This window comes from Andrographis paniculata, unplaced genomic scaffold, assembly GCF_009805555.1.
Source record: "Andrographis paniculata isolate CXL003 unplaced genomic scaffold, ASM980555v1 Contig32END, whole genome shotgun sequence".
Taxonomy (NCBI): domain Eukaryota; kingdom Viridiplantae; phylum Streptophyta; class Magnoliopsida; order Lamiales; family Acanthaceae; genus Andrographis; species Andrographis paniculata.
This window is the reverse complement of record NW_026137565.1, coordinates 5,876,573-5,894,523: the sequence shown is the minus strand read 5'-3', so window position 1 is coordinate 5,894,523 and position 17,951 is coordinate 5,876,573. Positions and strand designations below refer to the sequence as shown.

Sequence of the window (17,951 nt, the reverse complement as noted above, 5' to 3'; positions counted from 1 at the left end):
ATGTATTTTTTTAATTATATGTTTATTCTACAATGAGACAACATATACACATTCATAAAATCACACCTTTTATAAGTGAAGAAAAATAAATTTACACACTCGTTAATATACAAACACATTATATGATCAAGGGTTAATATATAATCAGTATAATGATGGCCTAGGCTACCAAATTCTATTTATTTAAATTAATTATGCTGCTTAATTTACTCTGAAAAAATATTTTTTTATTACTTTAATTTCCATCTTTCTATTTTCATTATATATATATATAAGGTATTTTTAATTTTTATTTTAAGAAAAAAATAAATAAATTATGGTCTTCACTCGCAATTAATTTTGTTCACCAAACTATTTATGATATTAGCCAAACTCGTACTTGATAAGCTACCATTAATTTTTGGCATTGTTATCAACGTCAAAATTTGACGCTACATTTTATTTTATTTAGTTTTTTTCAATTTGTTTAATTTATAGTTTTTTATTTATTTATTTTTATTTTTGAAAAATTAATGTAAATTTTAAAAAGAAAAAATAGTTTAAAATATTATAAAATAGAATATTTGAAAAAATATTAATAAAAAAAAAGTTAAAACTATATAAATAGTATTTATCTAATTTATAAATAGTTGGCGGACACATGGCATCCGGGCGTCTCCGCATAATGAAGATATATTTGTACTTTTTATTATAATAAGAAAACAATATTTTTAAATGAGATGAACTATAATGATACTATCTAATTTATTATTCAAACATTCAAGCATATTCTTTTAAATTACACTAATACAATCTTATATTGTATTTAATTTATTATTCAAACAAGAAAATCACCAATAAAATTTTCATAAATTCTCACCCAATAAAATAATTTTTATTTAATTTATTATTTTCTCTTGATCAACTAATCCAAATCACTCATTTATTAATTTATTTACCGTTCTTATCTAAAATTTCTATTTTACATACCAAAGAACAACACTTAAAATACTGCTGGTATAAAAGTGCAGCACAATAACGAGTTAACGACCTCCCCTTCCAATGGCAATGCTTCAATATCCTCAGATCTTCTTCGTCCTGATCCTCTTCACAGCGATCTCCATTTATCTCTGGAAACGTCGTATGCTACGCTCCAAGCAAACATCATCGCCGCCGACGAACTGGCCGGTGGTCGGCATGCTGCCGGCTATTTTGCAGAATAAACACCACCTCCATGCTTACCTAACTCAAATTCTCCTCGGCCATGGCGGCACCTTTCAGTTCAGAGGCGTCTGGTTTTCCAACACCGACCTCCTCTTCACCTGCGATCCCAACAATTTCCACCATATCTTCACCAAAAACTTCCCCAATTACCCCAAAGGCCCATCCTTCAAGACCATCTTCTCCGATCTCCTCGGCGACGGCGTATTCAACGCTGATTTCCAGCTCTGGGAGCTTCACCGGCGCCAGACTATGTCGTTCCTGAAGGGCGAAAGGTTCGACGGATTGCTCGACGAAATCGTCTGGAATAAGATCGAAACCAGCCTATTACCTGTCCTCGATCATTTCTCCGGCCGAGGTATTGAATTCGATTTGCAGGACGTCTTCCAGCGCTTCGCCTACGATACCGTTTGCGAACTCGTGCTCGGCCGCGATCCCGTCAGCTTGAGCATAGCGCTGCCGAATGTGCCGAGCGAGAAGGCGTTGAACGACGCGATCGAACCACTGCTCTACCGGCATTTTCTGCCGGAGACCGTGTGGAAGATGCAGAGGTGGCTTAGAATTGGGAATGAGAAGAAGCTCATGGATGCCGCGGAGGCTCTCGATAAATTCGTCTATCCAATTGTCGATTCGAGGATGAATTCGGAGGGAAACGACGGTTTCGATCTTATAACATCCTTCAAAACGGTGTACGAAGAGATGATCGGTCGAAACAGGGCGGACCGGACGCGGGTGTTTCTCCGGGACACCGTCGTTAATTTGTTGTTCGCCGGGCGGGACACGACGAGCACCACGCTTACATGGCTGTTCTGGCTGATCGCGACGAATCCTCGATCGATATCAAGGATTCGCGAGGAGGTCGAGTCCGTGATCAAATTAAAAGATAGTAAAAATTCGCGGTTGTTCGGGGCAGAGGAGTCCCGGAAACTGGTGTACCTCCACGGAGCATTGTGCGAGTCGCTGCGGCTGTACCCTCCGGTGGCATTGCAGCACAAAGCAGCTCTCCGGCCGGATGTTTTGCCAAGCGGTCATTTTCTCCGGCCGGGGAGTAGAGTGAGCGTCGCGTTCTATTCGATGGCGAGAATGGAGAGCTTGTGGGGGAAGGATTGTTTGGAATTCAAGCCGGAGAGATGGATATCGGGTCACGGGGCGATCGAGCACGTGCCGTCGTATAAGTTTGCGGCGTTTAGCGCCGGGCCGAGGACATGCCTTGGGAAGGATATGTCGTTTGTCGAGATGAAAATGATTGCGGCGTCGATTATACATCGTTACGACGTTGATTTGGTGAAGGATCATCCGGTGATCCCTCGTGACTCCGTCGTATTGCAGACGAAACATGGACTGAGAGTCCGACTAATTAAAAGATAGGTGTTTGATCTGATATTTTAAATTTAAATTAATGGACTTTATATTTAACTTTAGGAATAACGAATTATTGAACATTGCATGATGGGCTGGGCTTGTTCTTATATGCATTTATCTTTTGGAATAATGTACAATAATGAAGTCTAAAGGTTTTGTTGGGCTTGTTTTTAATCTGGAATAATAATAATAATAATAATAATAATAATAATCCAATTATATGTTTTGGTTCTCATATATCCTTTAGTAAAAAGGGTTTATTTTATTTTATTTTATTTTTATTTTTCGAAAAATAAAATTGTACATATACTTTATAAGAAAATCTTTACTATATGTCCAAAGATATTTTATTTTCTCTTAATTCACATATTTCAATTTATCCATTAGAGGTTTGTATAGGTCATTCGTGCATACATAATAATCTTGTAAAACCTAGATTGACTAGTACATACAGAAATGCAAAATTATAGTATAAATCTCACATTTAGAATCCAAAATAAAAGTTTTTATAATTTTTCCTTTTTTTCACTTCAACAAATTTATTATTTTATTTAATATAAATCTTATATAATACTACTAATTTAATTTTTTTATATTGCATTTTTTTATATTAATTAAATATTTTATTTTATCTTACTTTTAAATATGTAATATTTAATGTTTTTATTAATATAATTTTTTATGTATATATTTTTATTAAATATTATTAATTTTTTAATAAAATATATTATTTCCGTCCACCGCTAATTTTTCTATTTGTATTTTACGCTCATATTTATATAATTTTTTTTTTTTTACAAATATCATTATATTAGTATTACAACATACTAATAAAAATATTTTTGTCATTTATTTTTAATTTGTGCTACATTCTAATATAATAATTAAATATTTAAAAATTACATTACAATTATATAATAATATTATCTATATCAAATAATAAAATAAAAAATATAAATAAATTTTCTCTCTCCTCCCCAGATAGAACCGCTCTTAAATTTTTTATTTTTTGTTAATAAAAAATGTGACATGGACTAATATAAGGTTGTTATAGGAATAAAAACACGCCATTGTATATATTCTAAGGTTGACATTTAGACTTATATTCAATCCACACCAATGATTCTAATCTTAGGTTTTAGTACCATTATATATATATTTGACTTAGTACAGGCCAATTGTTAATAGTGATATATAAATTAAATTAAATTAAATAATTGGATAGGTGCCAAAACCATAATATTCAATTATTCGGGATGTGTATTTTCTTATGAGCACAAATTTTACATTACAGTTCAATATATAATTTTGTGTTATTTAATATATAAAAATAATTATATTTGAAATATAATTTAATAATTCAATAATGTGTTGATGTTTTATATGATTCAAAATATAATATATATATAGGATTTGTAATAATAGGTCATGGCCTTAGGTCACATGTCACACGTGGTTGGTCTAGTGTGACTAATAATAGTGAAGATAATGGACAGTAAATAACATGTTTAATATTTTTTTGATATATTGATTCAACTAATTTTCTGTATAATAGTACTCTATCATTCTGTAATATTTATTCACTTTTAATTGTGCAAAAACAAGTTATTGATATCTAAATATAAAAGTGAGATATTATAAAAAGTCATTCTGTAATATTTATTCACTTTTAATTATTTATTTTTATTTATTTATTTATTGTTAAAGTCAAAAGAGATACTCCGTCCCTCCTATTTAATTTATCCATTATTTCTATTTTTATTTATTTAGCATAATTTGTCATTTTTATACACTTTAATTATATTTTAAAATTTTTAATTTATAATTTTTTATTTCAATTAAACAGTTTAGTAATTTTAATTTTAATTTATAATTATTTTTATTAAATCATAATTATTTTTATTAATATACTTTTTAATTACTTACTAATTACACTATTCATAATAAACTTTGATGGCTACGCTAAAGTGAATATATTAGCTGGAGAGAGGGAATAATATTTTACTATTTGTGGAGTATTAATATGTTCTTTTCTTATGCAATGTTATTAGTTTATTTTTTATTTTTAGTAATATATCAACTATAATCATGAATGTAACAAAAATCAAGGCTCCTTTAATAGAGATTTTGAAATTTTTGTTAATAATTATTTTTTTAATATTTAATGTGATTTTTTTATAAAAAATAATAGTATTATTTTCTAAAAATATTATTTTTAATGAATATCAATAAAAATTTAGAAATGTCTATGTAAATATAACTTAAATTTCATATTAATATCTAGAGTGGGGGGTCAACCAAAACTATATGTTGTATGTCCTGGTATGTGCTCCAATATCTAATTCAAAATTTAAAGAATATCCAAAACTTATAATTTTATTTTATTTTATTTTTTAAAAAGAATCTAAAATGCCAAACAGTTTATCCAAATATGATTATATCGGATTGAACCCAAACTACCTAACAAGAACGAACACCCCAAATAATTGGATTGAAAATTATAAAATTAGTGACGAGTTAATGTCATCATTATTATTTATCAATTTGTTTATTTATTTATTTATTTTGTATGTATGTATATATATATATATATATATAGCTGCTTCACAATACACAAACACACCGTTACAATGGCAGTGTTTGAATACCGCGAAATGTTCGTGCTGATCCCCTTCACAGCAATCTTCATTTATCTCTGGAAACGGACGCAAACCCCGAAAAAAACATCGACGCCGACGAACTGGCCGGTCGCCGGAATGCTGCCGGCGATATTGCAAAACATCCACCAGTTGCATTCTTACATGACCGATATTCTAACCGAGCATGGCGGCACGTTTCAATTCAAAGGCGTCTGGTTTTCCAACACAGACATGCTTTTCACCTCCGATCCCAACAATCTTCACCATATCTTCAGCAAAAACTTCTCCAACTACCCCAAAGGCCCCGAGTTCAGAAAAATCTTCGAAATCCTCGGCGACGGAATTTTCAACGCCGATTTCCAGCTCTGGGAGCTTCACCGGCGCCGGACGCTGTCGCTGATGACGGACGTCAGGTTCTACCGATTGCTGGAGGATTCCATCGTAAAAAAGATCGAAACAGGACTATTACCAGTTCTCGATCATTTCGCAGGCCGATTTATCGAATTCGATTTGCAGGACATCTTCCAGAGGTTCACCTACGACAGCATTTGCAAATTGGTGCTGGATCACGACCCCGGCAGCTTAACCGTCTGGCTGCCGGTGATGCCGAGCGAGAAGGCGTTTAACGACACCGTTGACGCGCTGCTTCACCGGCATTTCCTGCCGGAGTTTGTCTGGAAGCTTCAGGGATGGCTCGGGATCGGGAAAGAGCAGAGGCTCGTCGAAGCCGGGCAGGCTTTCGACGAGTTCATTTATCCGGTTGTCGATTCTAGGATGAATTCGAAGGAAGGAGGCGATGGTTTTAACATTCTTACATCCTTCCGGAAGGCGTATGAAGAGACGAATGGTCGAAACCGGCCTGATAAGACGCGGGTGTTTCTCCGGGACACTGCCCTGAATATGATGTTCGCGGGTCGCGACACGACGAGCACCGCTCTTACGTGGCTGTTCTGGCTGATCACAACGAATCCCGAATCGCTATCCAAGATCCGCGACGAGATTGAAAGGGTGCTCGAGTTAAACGAGGGGGAGAATTTCGGGGCATTCGGGGCAGAGGAGTCTCGGAAATTAGTGTATCTCCACGGCGCATTGTGCGAATCGCTGCGGCTGTATCCTCCGGTGGCGTTGGAGCACAAAGCGCCTATCAGGCCGGATATTCTCCCGAGCGGGGATTCTCTTGCGCCGCATAGTCGGGTGATTGTTTCTTTCTATTCGATGGGGAGAATGGAGAGTTTGTGGGGGAAGGACTGCCTCGAATTCAAGCCCGAGAGATGGATATCGGCTCGTGGGGGAATTCAGCATGTGCCATCTTATAAGTTCCCGGCGTTCAATGCCGGGCCGAGAACTTGTCTCGGCCGGGACATGGCCTTTATTCAGATGAAAATGGTGGCCGTGGCGATTATACATAGTTATGATATTCACTTAATCGAGGGTCACCCGGTGACTCCTCGTGACTCCGTCATATTGCAAGCCGAGCACGGACTCAGAGTCCGTCTCTCTAAAAGATAGACGTCATATCATACTAATGCACTGGATCTCATTAAAACTTCAAAGTTAAGTATGTTTATTTAATTATATCTATATTTTAAAGAATAATATGTTAGATATTCGGTCAAATAAAAATCAAATAAGCTACCATAGTGTAATCATGAAATTTGAAATATGTATTATAAACCTATCTATACTTTGAACAATAGCATGTTAGATATTTGGTCAAATAAAAATCAAATGAGCTACAATAGTGTCATCATGAAATTTGAAATGTGTATTATGAGAGTGTTATAAAATGAGTGTTGTGATTATAGTTATTCAATGAAGGGTAATTTTCTTGTTACTGTTTATTTAGAAGCAAACACTTTGAATATTTATAGTGAACCTAACTCATTTCCTTTATCATGAAAGAAGGGCGTACAATCTTTCTATGTATTCAATTTTTCAATAGGAAATTTTGCAACACGCATTGGTTCTCATACATCATTTTCACACTTCATGTTTGTTCTATCCTTCATAAAATGATCATTTTCAATTTTCTTTTTTTGTTATGAAAAAAATAAGGTCGATACAATGTGGTATGAAAATGGCGATGGAAGCAAAAATGGGGACCTCTTGACAACGAACCATGAGTTGCTGTGGCCGAACAGCTGTTCGGTTTACCCAATGCCTTGTCGAAATTCCGTACTCCTGTTTTTCAGCTCGACGCCATTCGATTCGAGCCAAATTAATAGTTTTGTGTCCTTTTCTCTTCATGAAGTATCGGTTTGACAGCACTGTGAGACGGGGAAGGGCCCAGTGGTGTTCTTGACATCATAGTCTCCATCGAGGCAACGCCGCTGCTACTTTCACCAGCTCGTGAAGTTTGGTCATTGGTGTCTGTTGTCGTAAATGAGGATGTGGTTATATCACTGAAATCCCATTCGGTCAAGTAGGCAGGCTTCGATGCAACCGTGGGAATCTCAGCATCTCCGGACAGCATAGCCACGACACGCGACATTGATGGTCGAGCGGATGGGGACGTTTGGCTGCACAAAAACGCTACCTTTATCACTCTGCCGGCCTCCTCCTCGTCGAACTTTGATAAATCTTCATCCACCAGTAACATTTCCTGCTTAATCTCATGGCAATGCCAGGCCTAAATGCAAAATCAAACATCCCACATGATCAAGATTATTCCTTGTTCGATTCAGGAAACAATGCCATCGAAAGGGAGACAAATACCGTACCCATTCGAGTAGATATGCTTTGTTTTGTTCAAGAGTAGAATCGAAATTAGGCCTTCCACCAACAATTTCGAAAGCTAAAACTCCGAATCCAAACACATCAGCCTTCTCCGTGAGGTGCCCCCGCATAGCGTATTCGGGAGCAAGATAACCACTAGACAAGAATCCAAGAGGACTTATGTTAGATTAACTTGAGGTAACAAAGTAAGGTAGAAATCGAAAACGATTGTGCATCTTACATTGTACCCGCAACGCGAGTGCTTATGTGTGTTTTCTTGTCATCGTACAATTTGGCCAAGCCGAAGTCCGAGATTTTAGGATTGAGTTTTGAGTCGAGCAGAATGTTGCTAGCCTTTACATCTCTGTGTACAATTCGAAGACGAGATTCCTCATGAAGGTAAGCTAGACCTCTTGCGACTCCCAAGCATATGTCGAAGCGCGTTGGCCAGTCGAGGTATAGTTTTTTACTTCCTGTTCATTGAATCAAAGTGGACAAGCTTCAGCATTCCAGAAGTGAAACTATAAACAATCGAGATGGATAACCAAAATTTAGATTTGATACCAAACAATGCTTGATCGAGACTCTTGTTCTCGAGGTATTCATAAACAAGCAGCCGTTTCTCTCCCTCGATGCAGCAGCCATACAATTTTACAAGGTTGCGGTGTTGCACAGAAGATATGGTAGCAATCTCCGCAACAAACTGACTCTTTCCTTGATGGGATGCTACGGACAATTGTTTCACCGCAACAGCTCTTCCATCCTCAAGTATTCCCTGTTGGATCAAGAAAAAAACATAATTCTACTCAATTTCAACGAGCAACATACGTACAAAATCAATGTGATTCTCCATATTTATATGTAACAAGGAAAGCCGTTCGAAAATCAAGCAACACGATAAGCGAAGTGATTATTCTTGCATCAAAGTACCTTGTAAACAGGTCCAAATCCTCCCTCCCCAAGCTTGTTAGTAGTACTAAAGTCATCTGTTGCACCTTTAAGTTCAGCATAACTAAAAGTGTATGGCCGGGCTTCGATGCCAAGGAACTCTGCAAATTAACAGAAACTACAATGAAAGAGATATCTTGCATAAAAACCTATGGCGATAAATGCTGCATATTGGTTACAGAGATTGCAAAATGTGAGCTATGTGGTAATTAGGATACAGAGGTTTCTTAGCATACCCTCATCTTCATAATTCTTCTGCTTTCTTCTTCTTTGAATAAAACAATAGATTGCAAATAATGAAAGAAGGGATACAACTCCAATAGAAACGACAATCCCCGCAATCATCCCGGCTCTGTTCTTATTTCCAGGTTCGTTTGGTGCATTGTTAGTTACATTTGGAATGAAATCTGCAGATAATATATATAGTCAAAACTTGTATCGTTAAAAACATTAATATGATTGATTCTTAGACATCAAAGTGTTTGATTGTGTGTCTGTACCTCCAGCAGTGACACTTATTGCTGAAATAGATGGTCCGTATGTTCCTTGATTAGGAACACAGCATGTCCCTTTTCCAGCCCATAGTAGATGGATCTCAAGGTGGTTTTCCGTCACTCGAGCGGTAAAATCCCTCACCACAGCTCTGAATGAGGACCCGCCAGCCTCTTTTCGTATGTCGAAATCTCTAAGAACTAGATTCCCCTGTAACACTAATGCTTGATAAAGTGTTGCATATATGGTTTGAATGAAAAATCACAAGATATGGGATGCATTTATTGCAAAACCAAGATAGCAATACATAATTACGACAGAAATGATGGAAGTGTATCGTGCTGCATTGGATAGAAGTTCTAAAATAATGTATCAGTAGTGTTCTTCACATACCTGAATGTATATATTGAACACACGCCTTCCAAGACTCTGCCAAACTTGATCGTTTTCAAATTTTGTTTCGACAAATTGGAGGCTCACATTGTACCCTCCATTCTGAAGGCCCAAACCATAGTATCTTAACGAGCCAGCAGAAAGGCGAGCATTACGGAACAGCTCTGGATCCCTCGTATTCAGGACAGGCTGTGCAATGTTAATTGTATATTCTGCATTGTTGTTACCGGAAGGAAGGCCAACATTGCTGACTGCCCATCTCTGATCTCTAGTCACATAATATGCTGCTGGACCAAGAGTCTCGTTGTCGGCCTCATAGACAGTCCTTACAGCAGATCTCATTTGTGGACCGCCACATTTGATTGCAAAGCTGGAATCTGCATTGGGTCAGATTAAAAAGTCGATTCTTAGTTGTGGATACAGCTCGCCGAGGAACTCAACTAGATGTACTAAAAATGGTTGGAAAATGGAGTGTAACTCAACAACAGCCTACTGGCATTTTCAATCGGCTTTGATCTACTTTGTGTCATGTAATTGTTATTCTTGAATGCTTATTGAGGCTTTTAGCTGTCAACAGAATGAGATTTTCGAAAACATCTAATAATAGATGGACGATACGAATAGAAAGCCTCTGCATAGATGGAGGACATATTGAAATCTATAATCAGCTTTATGATCATCAATATAAACACAGTTGAGCATCATCATATTTGAATAGCTACAAGATTGCAGAGATGTTAACATTATATCATTAGGACTATCACATAAGAGGAACTAATGTCACATACATTGTGGCTTTCCGCGGTTGCATGGGAAGTTTCGTTGAAGGCAATTCAATCCTGATGCAAGAACACTGAAATTGGATGAAAGATTGATGCTTAGAAGGAGACTCGCGCTTGAAATAAAGCAACAAGAACCATTGTTTCCTAATTTGAGTCTTTATAAATGTTCATGAGAGATAGCTATGACATTATTTCAACATTAAAGTTTTTCATTTGTTCCTTCTCAATCACTAAGTTGGATCAGGTCATGGCTAAGGTGAGAAATCTAACACAGCTAAAGAAGTGATTTTATCGGTTTATGGAGAATTCACCTGCTGTTAGAGCCTTCTATAGTGAAATTGTTGGCAACCAAATTGCTGCAATAATTCTATGTTAGTATAGAAGAAACCAGCAAATACAAATAATTTTTTTTAATGATGTAGCAACTATGTATTTCTGTTATTGAAATCACTAAAATTCATACAGATGAAGAGTCAGTTCATTGGTCCAAGGAGGAAAGCTCCCGGATAACTGGTTGTATGACAAATCTCTGCAAGAAAAAGAGGATACAATAAGTGTAATTCGAATAATGTCGACAACTAGCAAATAGTTGTGGCATTATAGTCTACTAATAATAGGTGTTGCATAAATAGATTCATGGCTGGTTCAATCACTAGGTTTCCATGACAATAAACACGATTATGAAGAAAAACAGGACCCACATAGTCTGAAGATTTGGAGACTTCAGAAATGGAAGAGAGCCTGTCAATCTGTTGCTGCCAAGAAACCTTAAGATACAAAAAGTAGTCATGGGTGAAAATCACCATTTGTTTTATCTGAAGACGAGAATGAGAAGAGGCAATGAAGAATTAAAGCAAGATTATATGTTTTTACAGGTAATTGAGAGAGCTCATAGATAAAAGAGTGTCCGGAATTTGGCCACTGAAATTGTTGAAGCTCAAATCCCTGCAAAAATCAAAATTAACCCATTTACTAACACCATTGTCACTTTTCAGTCCTCTAGAATAATTGCATAGGAAATATAATGCAGAGCAAGAGAAGTTTGCTGAGACGTACAGTTAAGTCGACATTATATGTGTTCAAGAGAAAAATTTAAATATCCGAGCACAAGCATATTATAAAGACATTAATTCTTGTTGGTACTTACAGTAAAGACAGCATTTGGAGTTGACTGAGATCAGAAGAAATGGAGCCAGAAATGTTGTTGTTCCTCAAAACTCTACAAAATTTATACAAGTGTATACAACATCAAAGAAATAACTATTTTAAGAGAAATAATTCTGCGAGCTTGTTTTCATTTACTTACAAAGTTGCCAAAGACGACATATTTCTGAGGAAGTTGAGTGGAGAGCTCCCATTAGACAAATCAGAAATTCTCCTATTACCAAAGTTCGTTAAGAAAATTGACGACTACATAACATTGTCAGAATAACATTTAATGCGCAAATAAGATAGGGACAACAGAACAACTCACAAATCAGTCAAAGCAGTAAGATTAGAAAAAGTTGCTGGTATAGGGCCCTGTAATGAGGTTCCTTCCATCCTCCTGCAAGTGAAAGTATGTCGTAGTGAATTTGAATTACATGGAGCAAAATGGAAGAAATGAAAAAGGAAACTGGAGTTTATCTCACAATGAAGTTAATTGTGACCAAGTGCCGATGAAGTCAGGTATCTGGCCAGTTAGTGCATTGTCTGAAGCAAACCTGAAAAATCAACAAATTTTTCATTCTTGATTTTAGTTTCACACAATTAGTTAAGAAATCTATAATAAAATTCTGATTTTGATTTTAAACTCTTACAAAATCTGCATGTTTTGTAGTTTAGCAAACGTTGGAGGTATTTCGCCACTAATTCCTGAGCTATCAAGCCAACTGACAAGAATGACAAAATTTTAGCAACTGTAACACTTTCCAACAACCTGAACAAAGAAATCGAGGAAATTAAAGATGCTTCAGTAAGTGATAAAGCCGAAAATAATTCAAAAAACCATTCCATAAAACAGGGGTAGATTTCTCATATTTCCTACATTACGATTTATTGCATATATGTTAATCATCATGTAATAGTTTTTAAAGTTTTTCTATGAAAGCTTACAGTTCTTGTAGCCTTGTGCAATCTCCAAGAGTAGACGGTAAAGGGCCTGAGAAACTATTTGTACTAATAGCACTGCAGATAGGCAAGAACGCATCAAACATGTACAATATATGCTTCCCAGAAAACATATACATTCGAATTTCATCTAGTTACAGCTAAATAAGGCATAGAATTGTTAAATTTGGGTATGATAACAATACTCATTTATGTCTTACAATGATCTTAGATCAGTTAGCTTGCCAAGTTCCTCAGGTAGCTCACCCGACAATGCATTAAGGCCAAGGCTCCTGGTGCCATGTGTCAACCCCTTTAGCACTCATCTCGTCAAAATCATAAGTAAATAATTCGAAATAGGATGACTTACAAATATTGCATACGAGTTAGATTACTGACTGAAGGAGACAGGGGACCTGACAAATTATTCTGGCCTAAATTCCTGCAATGAATTTGACAACAACAAAAACATCAGGTACTTACCTCTTCATCACACTCCAAGAAGGCTAAATAAAATCACAGAGACACATAATTTAATCATACAAGCTAGTAAGGTAGGTTAAATTCCAAAGCTCATCAGGAAGAGGACCAACAACGTTGGCCGATGAATTCCAATCCGACATGGAATAAACCCTCCTGCCAACGATAAACTTAGGTCAATAGAACAGACTTAAGTATAGCAAAATCGACATCAAAAGTGCTCCCAAACCATGCTCAAGTTTTACTTACAATGCAATAATGTGACAAAGGGTTCTTCTGTTGTAGGAGCAGTCACATTTGATGCCGGGACTAAAATCCAAGGTCGAGTTATCCACAGCCCTTCCGGTGCACAGCTCACCGCTGATGTTCCATCGACCATCAGCCGAAATTCCCCATCGTGAGAAAATGGCGTTTATAAGTCTTGCTGCCCAAAATGTTCGTTATACATATCACAATTATACAAATGGAGAAATCTATGCAAGCAATCCATGGAAGGTCCTCATTTACTGCAGGGTTTGAAACTAAAATGGGAAATGGCCGACATAATCAAACACAACAATCTTGCGTGTGATCACATACGATAGAACTTGCAAAAGTAATTACTTGATTCCTCCAAAACACCTAATCAATACTTCACCAAGTTAAGATTGAACAAGATTTCATTGTGCTAAGGAAAAAAAACACTATATATTTATAGCTGGGAACTTTAAATATCTGTTCTTGTTCACCTTCAAATAGAAACTAAAAAAATCTTCAAAAGACCATTTCCACTTTCAAAATTCCAATAATAAAAACAGTAAGTCAGTCAGTCACCTTCAGACGGATCCGTGACAGGGAGGGTAGTATTTCCCTGTGCTTGAGCTCTTCTTAGACCCAACCCGCCGAAGCTAATGGCCAACACAAAGAGGATTGCTGTAATAATACGCCGTCCCGATGGCGGCGACGGCGCCTTCATCGTCATCGTCAAAAAGGAAAGATAACAGGGAAGCGGGGCAGCGGCAAAACTGTGATACATATATGTCTATATAGATATACATGTGGCAACTTGCTGGGATTTTAATGCGTACAGTGTTTGGGAAGAAGACAAGAAACAAGAGTCATTTGACGATTTCTTTCGTCGTCTTTTTCGTATAATTTAATACTCCTAGAATACATTTATATGCACTTAACTAATCCGACTAGCTGCAAGGGACGAAAAGGACGGCTGCAATTATATGCATAGTTCTCACTGTGATTGACAATGGAGGTTGTTCTTCTTTGTTGATGGACGTTTTTGCTCGATTCAGCTACCACACTTACAGCTAACGCAATTCAACTATTCTATTTAAAAGGTTGCAACTTTATTGCTCATTTGGGCCGGCCTTTGTTGACATTAATTTTTCACTTCATCTTCAACTATACCTTATAATAATCATCATCTTTCGTCATCTACTTTAGGAATCTTCTTCCCGCCAACTACTCTTAATTTTTTAGGTTTTACGATTTTTATTGCAAAATTTTGGTTGACTTAAAAGCCATGGCTATGACATGCATCGTTCTTGAAAAAAACTTTGCATTTTTTTTTTGTTTTTTTTTTTTATGTTGCAATCTGCGATGCAAATAGAAGTGATAATTTTGGCCCGGCCCATTTTCATTCCATGCGGATAAGCCCGATTTTGTTTTAAAATCTGCCTGGACACAGCCGGTTCAAACCGTATAGGGATGGGTCAGTCTGATTTTTAAAATTATTTTACATAATCTTTTATTAAAAATAAATTATATTAATTTTTTTTTTTAAAAAAATAATATTTTTTATTTTTAATTAAAATATTAACATTAAATATATAAATAATTTTTATTTTACTATATATTTATAACATATTTAAATTAAAAATTTATTCCATAAATTGTATTGGTCAAGCATGGTCCAAAAATTAATCAGGCTTAAGCTGATAATTTTAACATTCTTATAAATAAATACTCCCTCCGTTTCAATACAATAGTCGTGTTTACCATCTTTGTCCGTTTCAAAATAATAATTTTATTTCCATAAATATATCACTGTAAAACTATCTTTACTTTTTCATTATTATTACACAATTGCCACTACTTTTTACACTAGTACATTCACAAAGGCAAAAAAAATTTTTTATCTGTATTTTTTACCCACCACCAATATAATATCAATATTCCTTAAATTTCGTGCAAAATCCAACCCAAATTATAATTTTGGAACGGAGAGAGTAATACTTATGTATAGAAAAAAAATTGATAAATAAAATAGGAACAAAAGAGTAAATAAAACCATAATTATTTTACGTTCTAAATAGAAAACTAAAATGATAGTTTATAAACTAAGAAAGTAGTAATTAATTTGCCATTTTTTCAAATTATATATATTTTTTTATTATACTCTCAATTTAATTTTTATTTACTTTATTTTAATATTAAAATATTAATAACTTGATCTACTTACAAAATATAAATATGTTTTAGGTTGTTCAATTAAAAAATTATTTTAAAAAAATATTTTTACGCCAACTTCATCGTCAAATCATTACTAAAAAAGAAAAATTATTTTTATATTATTTTAAATTATTTATTATAACTAAAATACTATTATTTTTAAATTTTATATACAAAATAAATACTCTCTCTGTCTGTCTGCAAATGTGATTGTATTTAATTAAAAATATCTTTATATTTAATATAAATTTTTGTGCAAATATTCTTTTATTAGTATTATTATAAGATACTAATAAAAATATTTTTGTAATTTTTTATTAATTTATAATATGATTTGATATAATAATTAATATTCAAATATAACATAAAAAGTAAATAAGACCATAGAGTTAGAACTGAACGGAAATAGTATATATTTTTTAATTGGACGAAGAAAAGTTTCCTTTTAATTTTCATGTCTAAACAAACCTAAGTAATTTACTACTCGGAGGACTGTGTCTAAATAAAGTGACATAACTGAGTAGTAAAAATAAAGTGGCATACCTAAGTAATTTACTATTCGGAGGACTATGTCTAAATAAAGTGACATAGTTATTCACGAGGAGATTACTTAAATTTTCATTTAAAATATTATATTACAATTTCTTCCCCTCATATGAATAAAAGATGCAGAATATTGTTAAATAATATAAATGTGGATTGAACAGTTTTGAATATATCCCACCTTGTACCAAGCTAGGTAGTAGTAAAACTTTTTCAAAACACTGGTTCAAAACATGCATAAATAAAAAAAAAATAAAAAATAAAAACCCTTTTCGACACTTTTATTGCACGCGAAAGTTCACTGCAGACATACTCTCCATAGAAACTAAATCGATTTTCTTTAAATAAAATAAAACAGGCAGCAGCACAGACAGAATTCTTTAGCTACGGTTTATCGGCCATGGCTGACAACACTGGAAACCCTAACTTTGAGACCATCCTTCATATGAAGTACGATCGACTCACTCGGCCGCACCGGATGCCCTTCCGCCACCTCAATCTTAAACCGGCTGACCATCGCCGCCGCCGCCATTTTCACTTGCAAGAAACTCACATCCTTCCCCAAACACGTCCTCGGCCCGGCATTAAACGCCGGGAACTTGTACGCCGCCTCAACCTTAATCCTTCCTTCCTCCGAAATCCATCGCCCTGGCTTGAACTCCAGACAATCCTCGCCCCAAATCGATTCCATTCTCCCCATCGAATAGAAAAACAGCAGTGTCCGAGTATTCGCCTTGATCGGATGCCCGCTCGGAAGAACATCGTCCTTCACCGGAGCTTTGTGCTGAATCGGCACCGGCGGGAAGAGGCGGAGCGTTTCGCAGACGGCGCCGTGAAGGCACACTAGTTTGTTCATTGCATCCATGTCGTTAATTGTCCAATTTCCTGGCTCCGATGAATTCCCTGCGATTTCGTTTCGGATCCTTTCTTCCTCGGCGGGATTTGTCGCGAGCAGCCAGAAGAACCAGGTGAGCGTGGCGCTGATCGTGTCCTTTCCTGCAAAGATCAAATTCAGCATCAAATCTCTGACAACATTATCCTCTGCAAGAGCTCTTCTGCAGGTCATCAACAAGTTCATTTCTTCCTCGATCGGATTCATGTCTCCTCGCTTGAGCGATATGCAGTAAGATAAAAATCCATCAATGGCGTCAGATGCTCGCTTCAGTTTCTTCTCTCTTCCAATTCCAAGCCACTTTTGCGCCGACCACACCGCCGCCGGGAGAACGTGTCTGTACAGGACAGCTTCCTCGGTGACGGCGAAGGCTTTCTCGTAAGGTAAATCGGGAAAATCTTCCGACAAGGAAAATGGATCATGTCCTAGAACCAGAATGCAGAAACAATCAAAAGTAAAACGCTGGAACACCTCCTGCAAATCGATTTCCATTCCATTATCGGAAAATTTGTCGAGAATCGGGATTAATCCTGTCTCGATTTTCCTCCAGGTAGTTGCAGCGACGAATTCATGGAACCTGACATGGCTCATGGCCGACTTTGCAATCTTCCTCTGAATCTCCCACGACTTCGAATCTGCAACGAATATTCCCTCTCCGAGGGAATCGAACATCTTCTTGAAGTCAGGACCTTTGCCGAAATTGGAAAAGTTCTTAGACAATATATAATTAACGTTAGCAGGATCGGCGGTGGCGAACATGTCCATGTTGGCAAAGACAGGACCTTTGAAGAAGAAAGTTCCGCCGCTCCGGTTAAGGATATCGGTGGCGAAGTCGTGGACGCGGCCCAAGTTGGGAAGCAGCGCCGGCAGCATCCCGACCACCGGCCAGTCTGTAATAAGAGCTGAGCCGTTTGTCATTCTGCTGTTGCGTACGAACCAGAAGGACACAACGATGATGATTGCAGTAGCCAT

At 36.2% G+C, this 17,951-nt stretch overlaps 4 protein-coding genes across 5 annotated transcripts; 2 read left to right on the top strand and 2 right to left on the bottom strand.

Moving 5' to 3' along the window:
- Positions 1–1,015: 1,015 nt before the first annotated feature.
- Positions 1,016–2,736, top strand: LOC127247197 (alkane hydroxylase MAH1-like). Its single transcript, XM_051268938.1, has one exon. It carries the CDS (start codon positions 1,042–1,044, stop codon positions 2,566–2,568), a length of 1,527 nt encoding a protein of 508 aa, XP_051124895.1. The 5' UTR covers positions 1,016–1,041; the 3' UTR covers positions 2,569–2,736.
- A 2,456-nt stretch (positions 2,737–5,192) lies between these two features.
- On the top strand, positions 5,193–6,710 carry LOC127247955 (alkane hydroxylase MAH1-like). Its single transcript, XM_051270049.1, has one exon. It carries the CDS (start codon positions 5,193–5,195, stop codon positions 6,708–6,710), a length of 1,518 nt encoding a protein of 505 aa, XP_051126006.1.
- Positions 6,711–7,103: 393 nt separating this feature from the next.
- LOC127247871 (probable LRR receptor-like serine/threonine-protein kinase At1g56140) lies at positions 7,104–14,334 on the bottom strand. Of its 2 annotated transcripts, none has more exons than XM_051269931.1 (24): positions 13,913–14,334; positions 13,349–13,523; positions 13,163–13,255; positions 12,990–13,061; positions 12,841–12,912; positions 12,626–12,697; positions 12,331–12,402; positions 12,163–12,234; positions 12,006–12,077; positions 11,838–11,909; positions 11,679–11,750; positions 11,405–11,476; positions 11,233–11,298; positions 10,995–11,060; positions 10,843–10,887; positions 10,538–10,602; positions 9,750–10,126; positions 9,365–9,566; positions 9,101–9,271; positions 8,847–8,965; positions 8,481–8,691; positions 8,158–8,389; positions 7,922–8,072; positions 7,104–7,830 (listed from the first exon to the last, which is right to left on the bottom strand). In XM_051269931.1, exons 1-24 carry the CDS (start codon positions 14,112–14,114, stop codon positions 7,420–7,422), a joined length of 3,234 nt encoding a protein of 1,077 aa, XP_051125888.1. In that variant the 5' UTR covers positions 14,115–14,334; the 3' UTR covers positions 7,104–7,419. The 2 variants fall into 2 exon arrangements, with proteins under 2 accessions (XP_051125888.1, XP_051125889.1); XM_051269932.1 differs by having other exon boundaries at positions 13,349–13,519; positions 13,913–14,332.
- Positions 14,335–16,458: 2,124 nt separating this feature from the next.
- Positions 16,459–17,951, bottom strand: LOC127247397 (alkane hydroxylase MAH1-like). Its single transcript, XM_051269225.1, has one exon. It carries the CDS (start codon positions 17,949–17,951, stop codon positions 16,479–16,481), a length of 1,473 nt encoding a protein of 490 aa, XP_051125182.1. The 3' UTR covers positions 16,459–16,478.

Excerpts from the sequence above, each read along its gene's own strand:
- LOC127247197 (XM_051268938.1), top strand. The coding sequence starts at position 1,042 with ATGGCAATGCTTCAATATCCTCAGATCTTCTTCGTCCTGATCCTCTTC.
- LOC127247955 (XM_051270049.1), top strand. The coding sequence starts at position 5,193 with ATGGCAGTGTTTGAATACCGCGAAATGTTCGTGCTGATCCCCTTCACA.
- LOC127247871 (XM_051269931.1), bottom strand. The coding sequence starts at position 14,114 with ATGTATCACAGTTTTGCCGCTGCCCCGCTTCCCTGTTATCTTTCCTTT. Across the intron at positions 12,913-12,989 it reads CTAACTCGTATGCAATATTT|GAGCCTTGGCCTTAATGCAT; the intron begins GTAAGTCATCCT and ends ACATGGCACCAG. Across the intron at positions 12,078-12,162 it reads TGGTCACAATTAACTTCATT|GAGGATGGAAGGAACCTCAT; the intron begins GTGAGATAAACT and ends TTTCACTTGCAG.
- LOC127247397 (XM_051269225.1), bottom strand. The coding sequence starts at position 17,951 with ATGGCTACTGCAATCATCATCGTTGTGTCCTTCTGGTTCGTACGCAAC.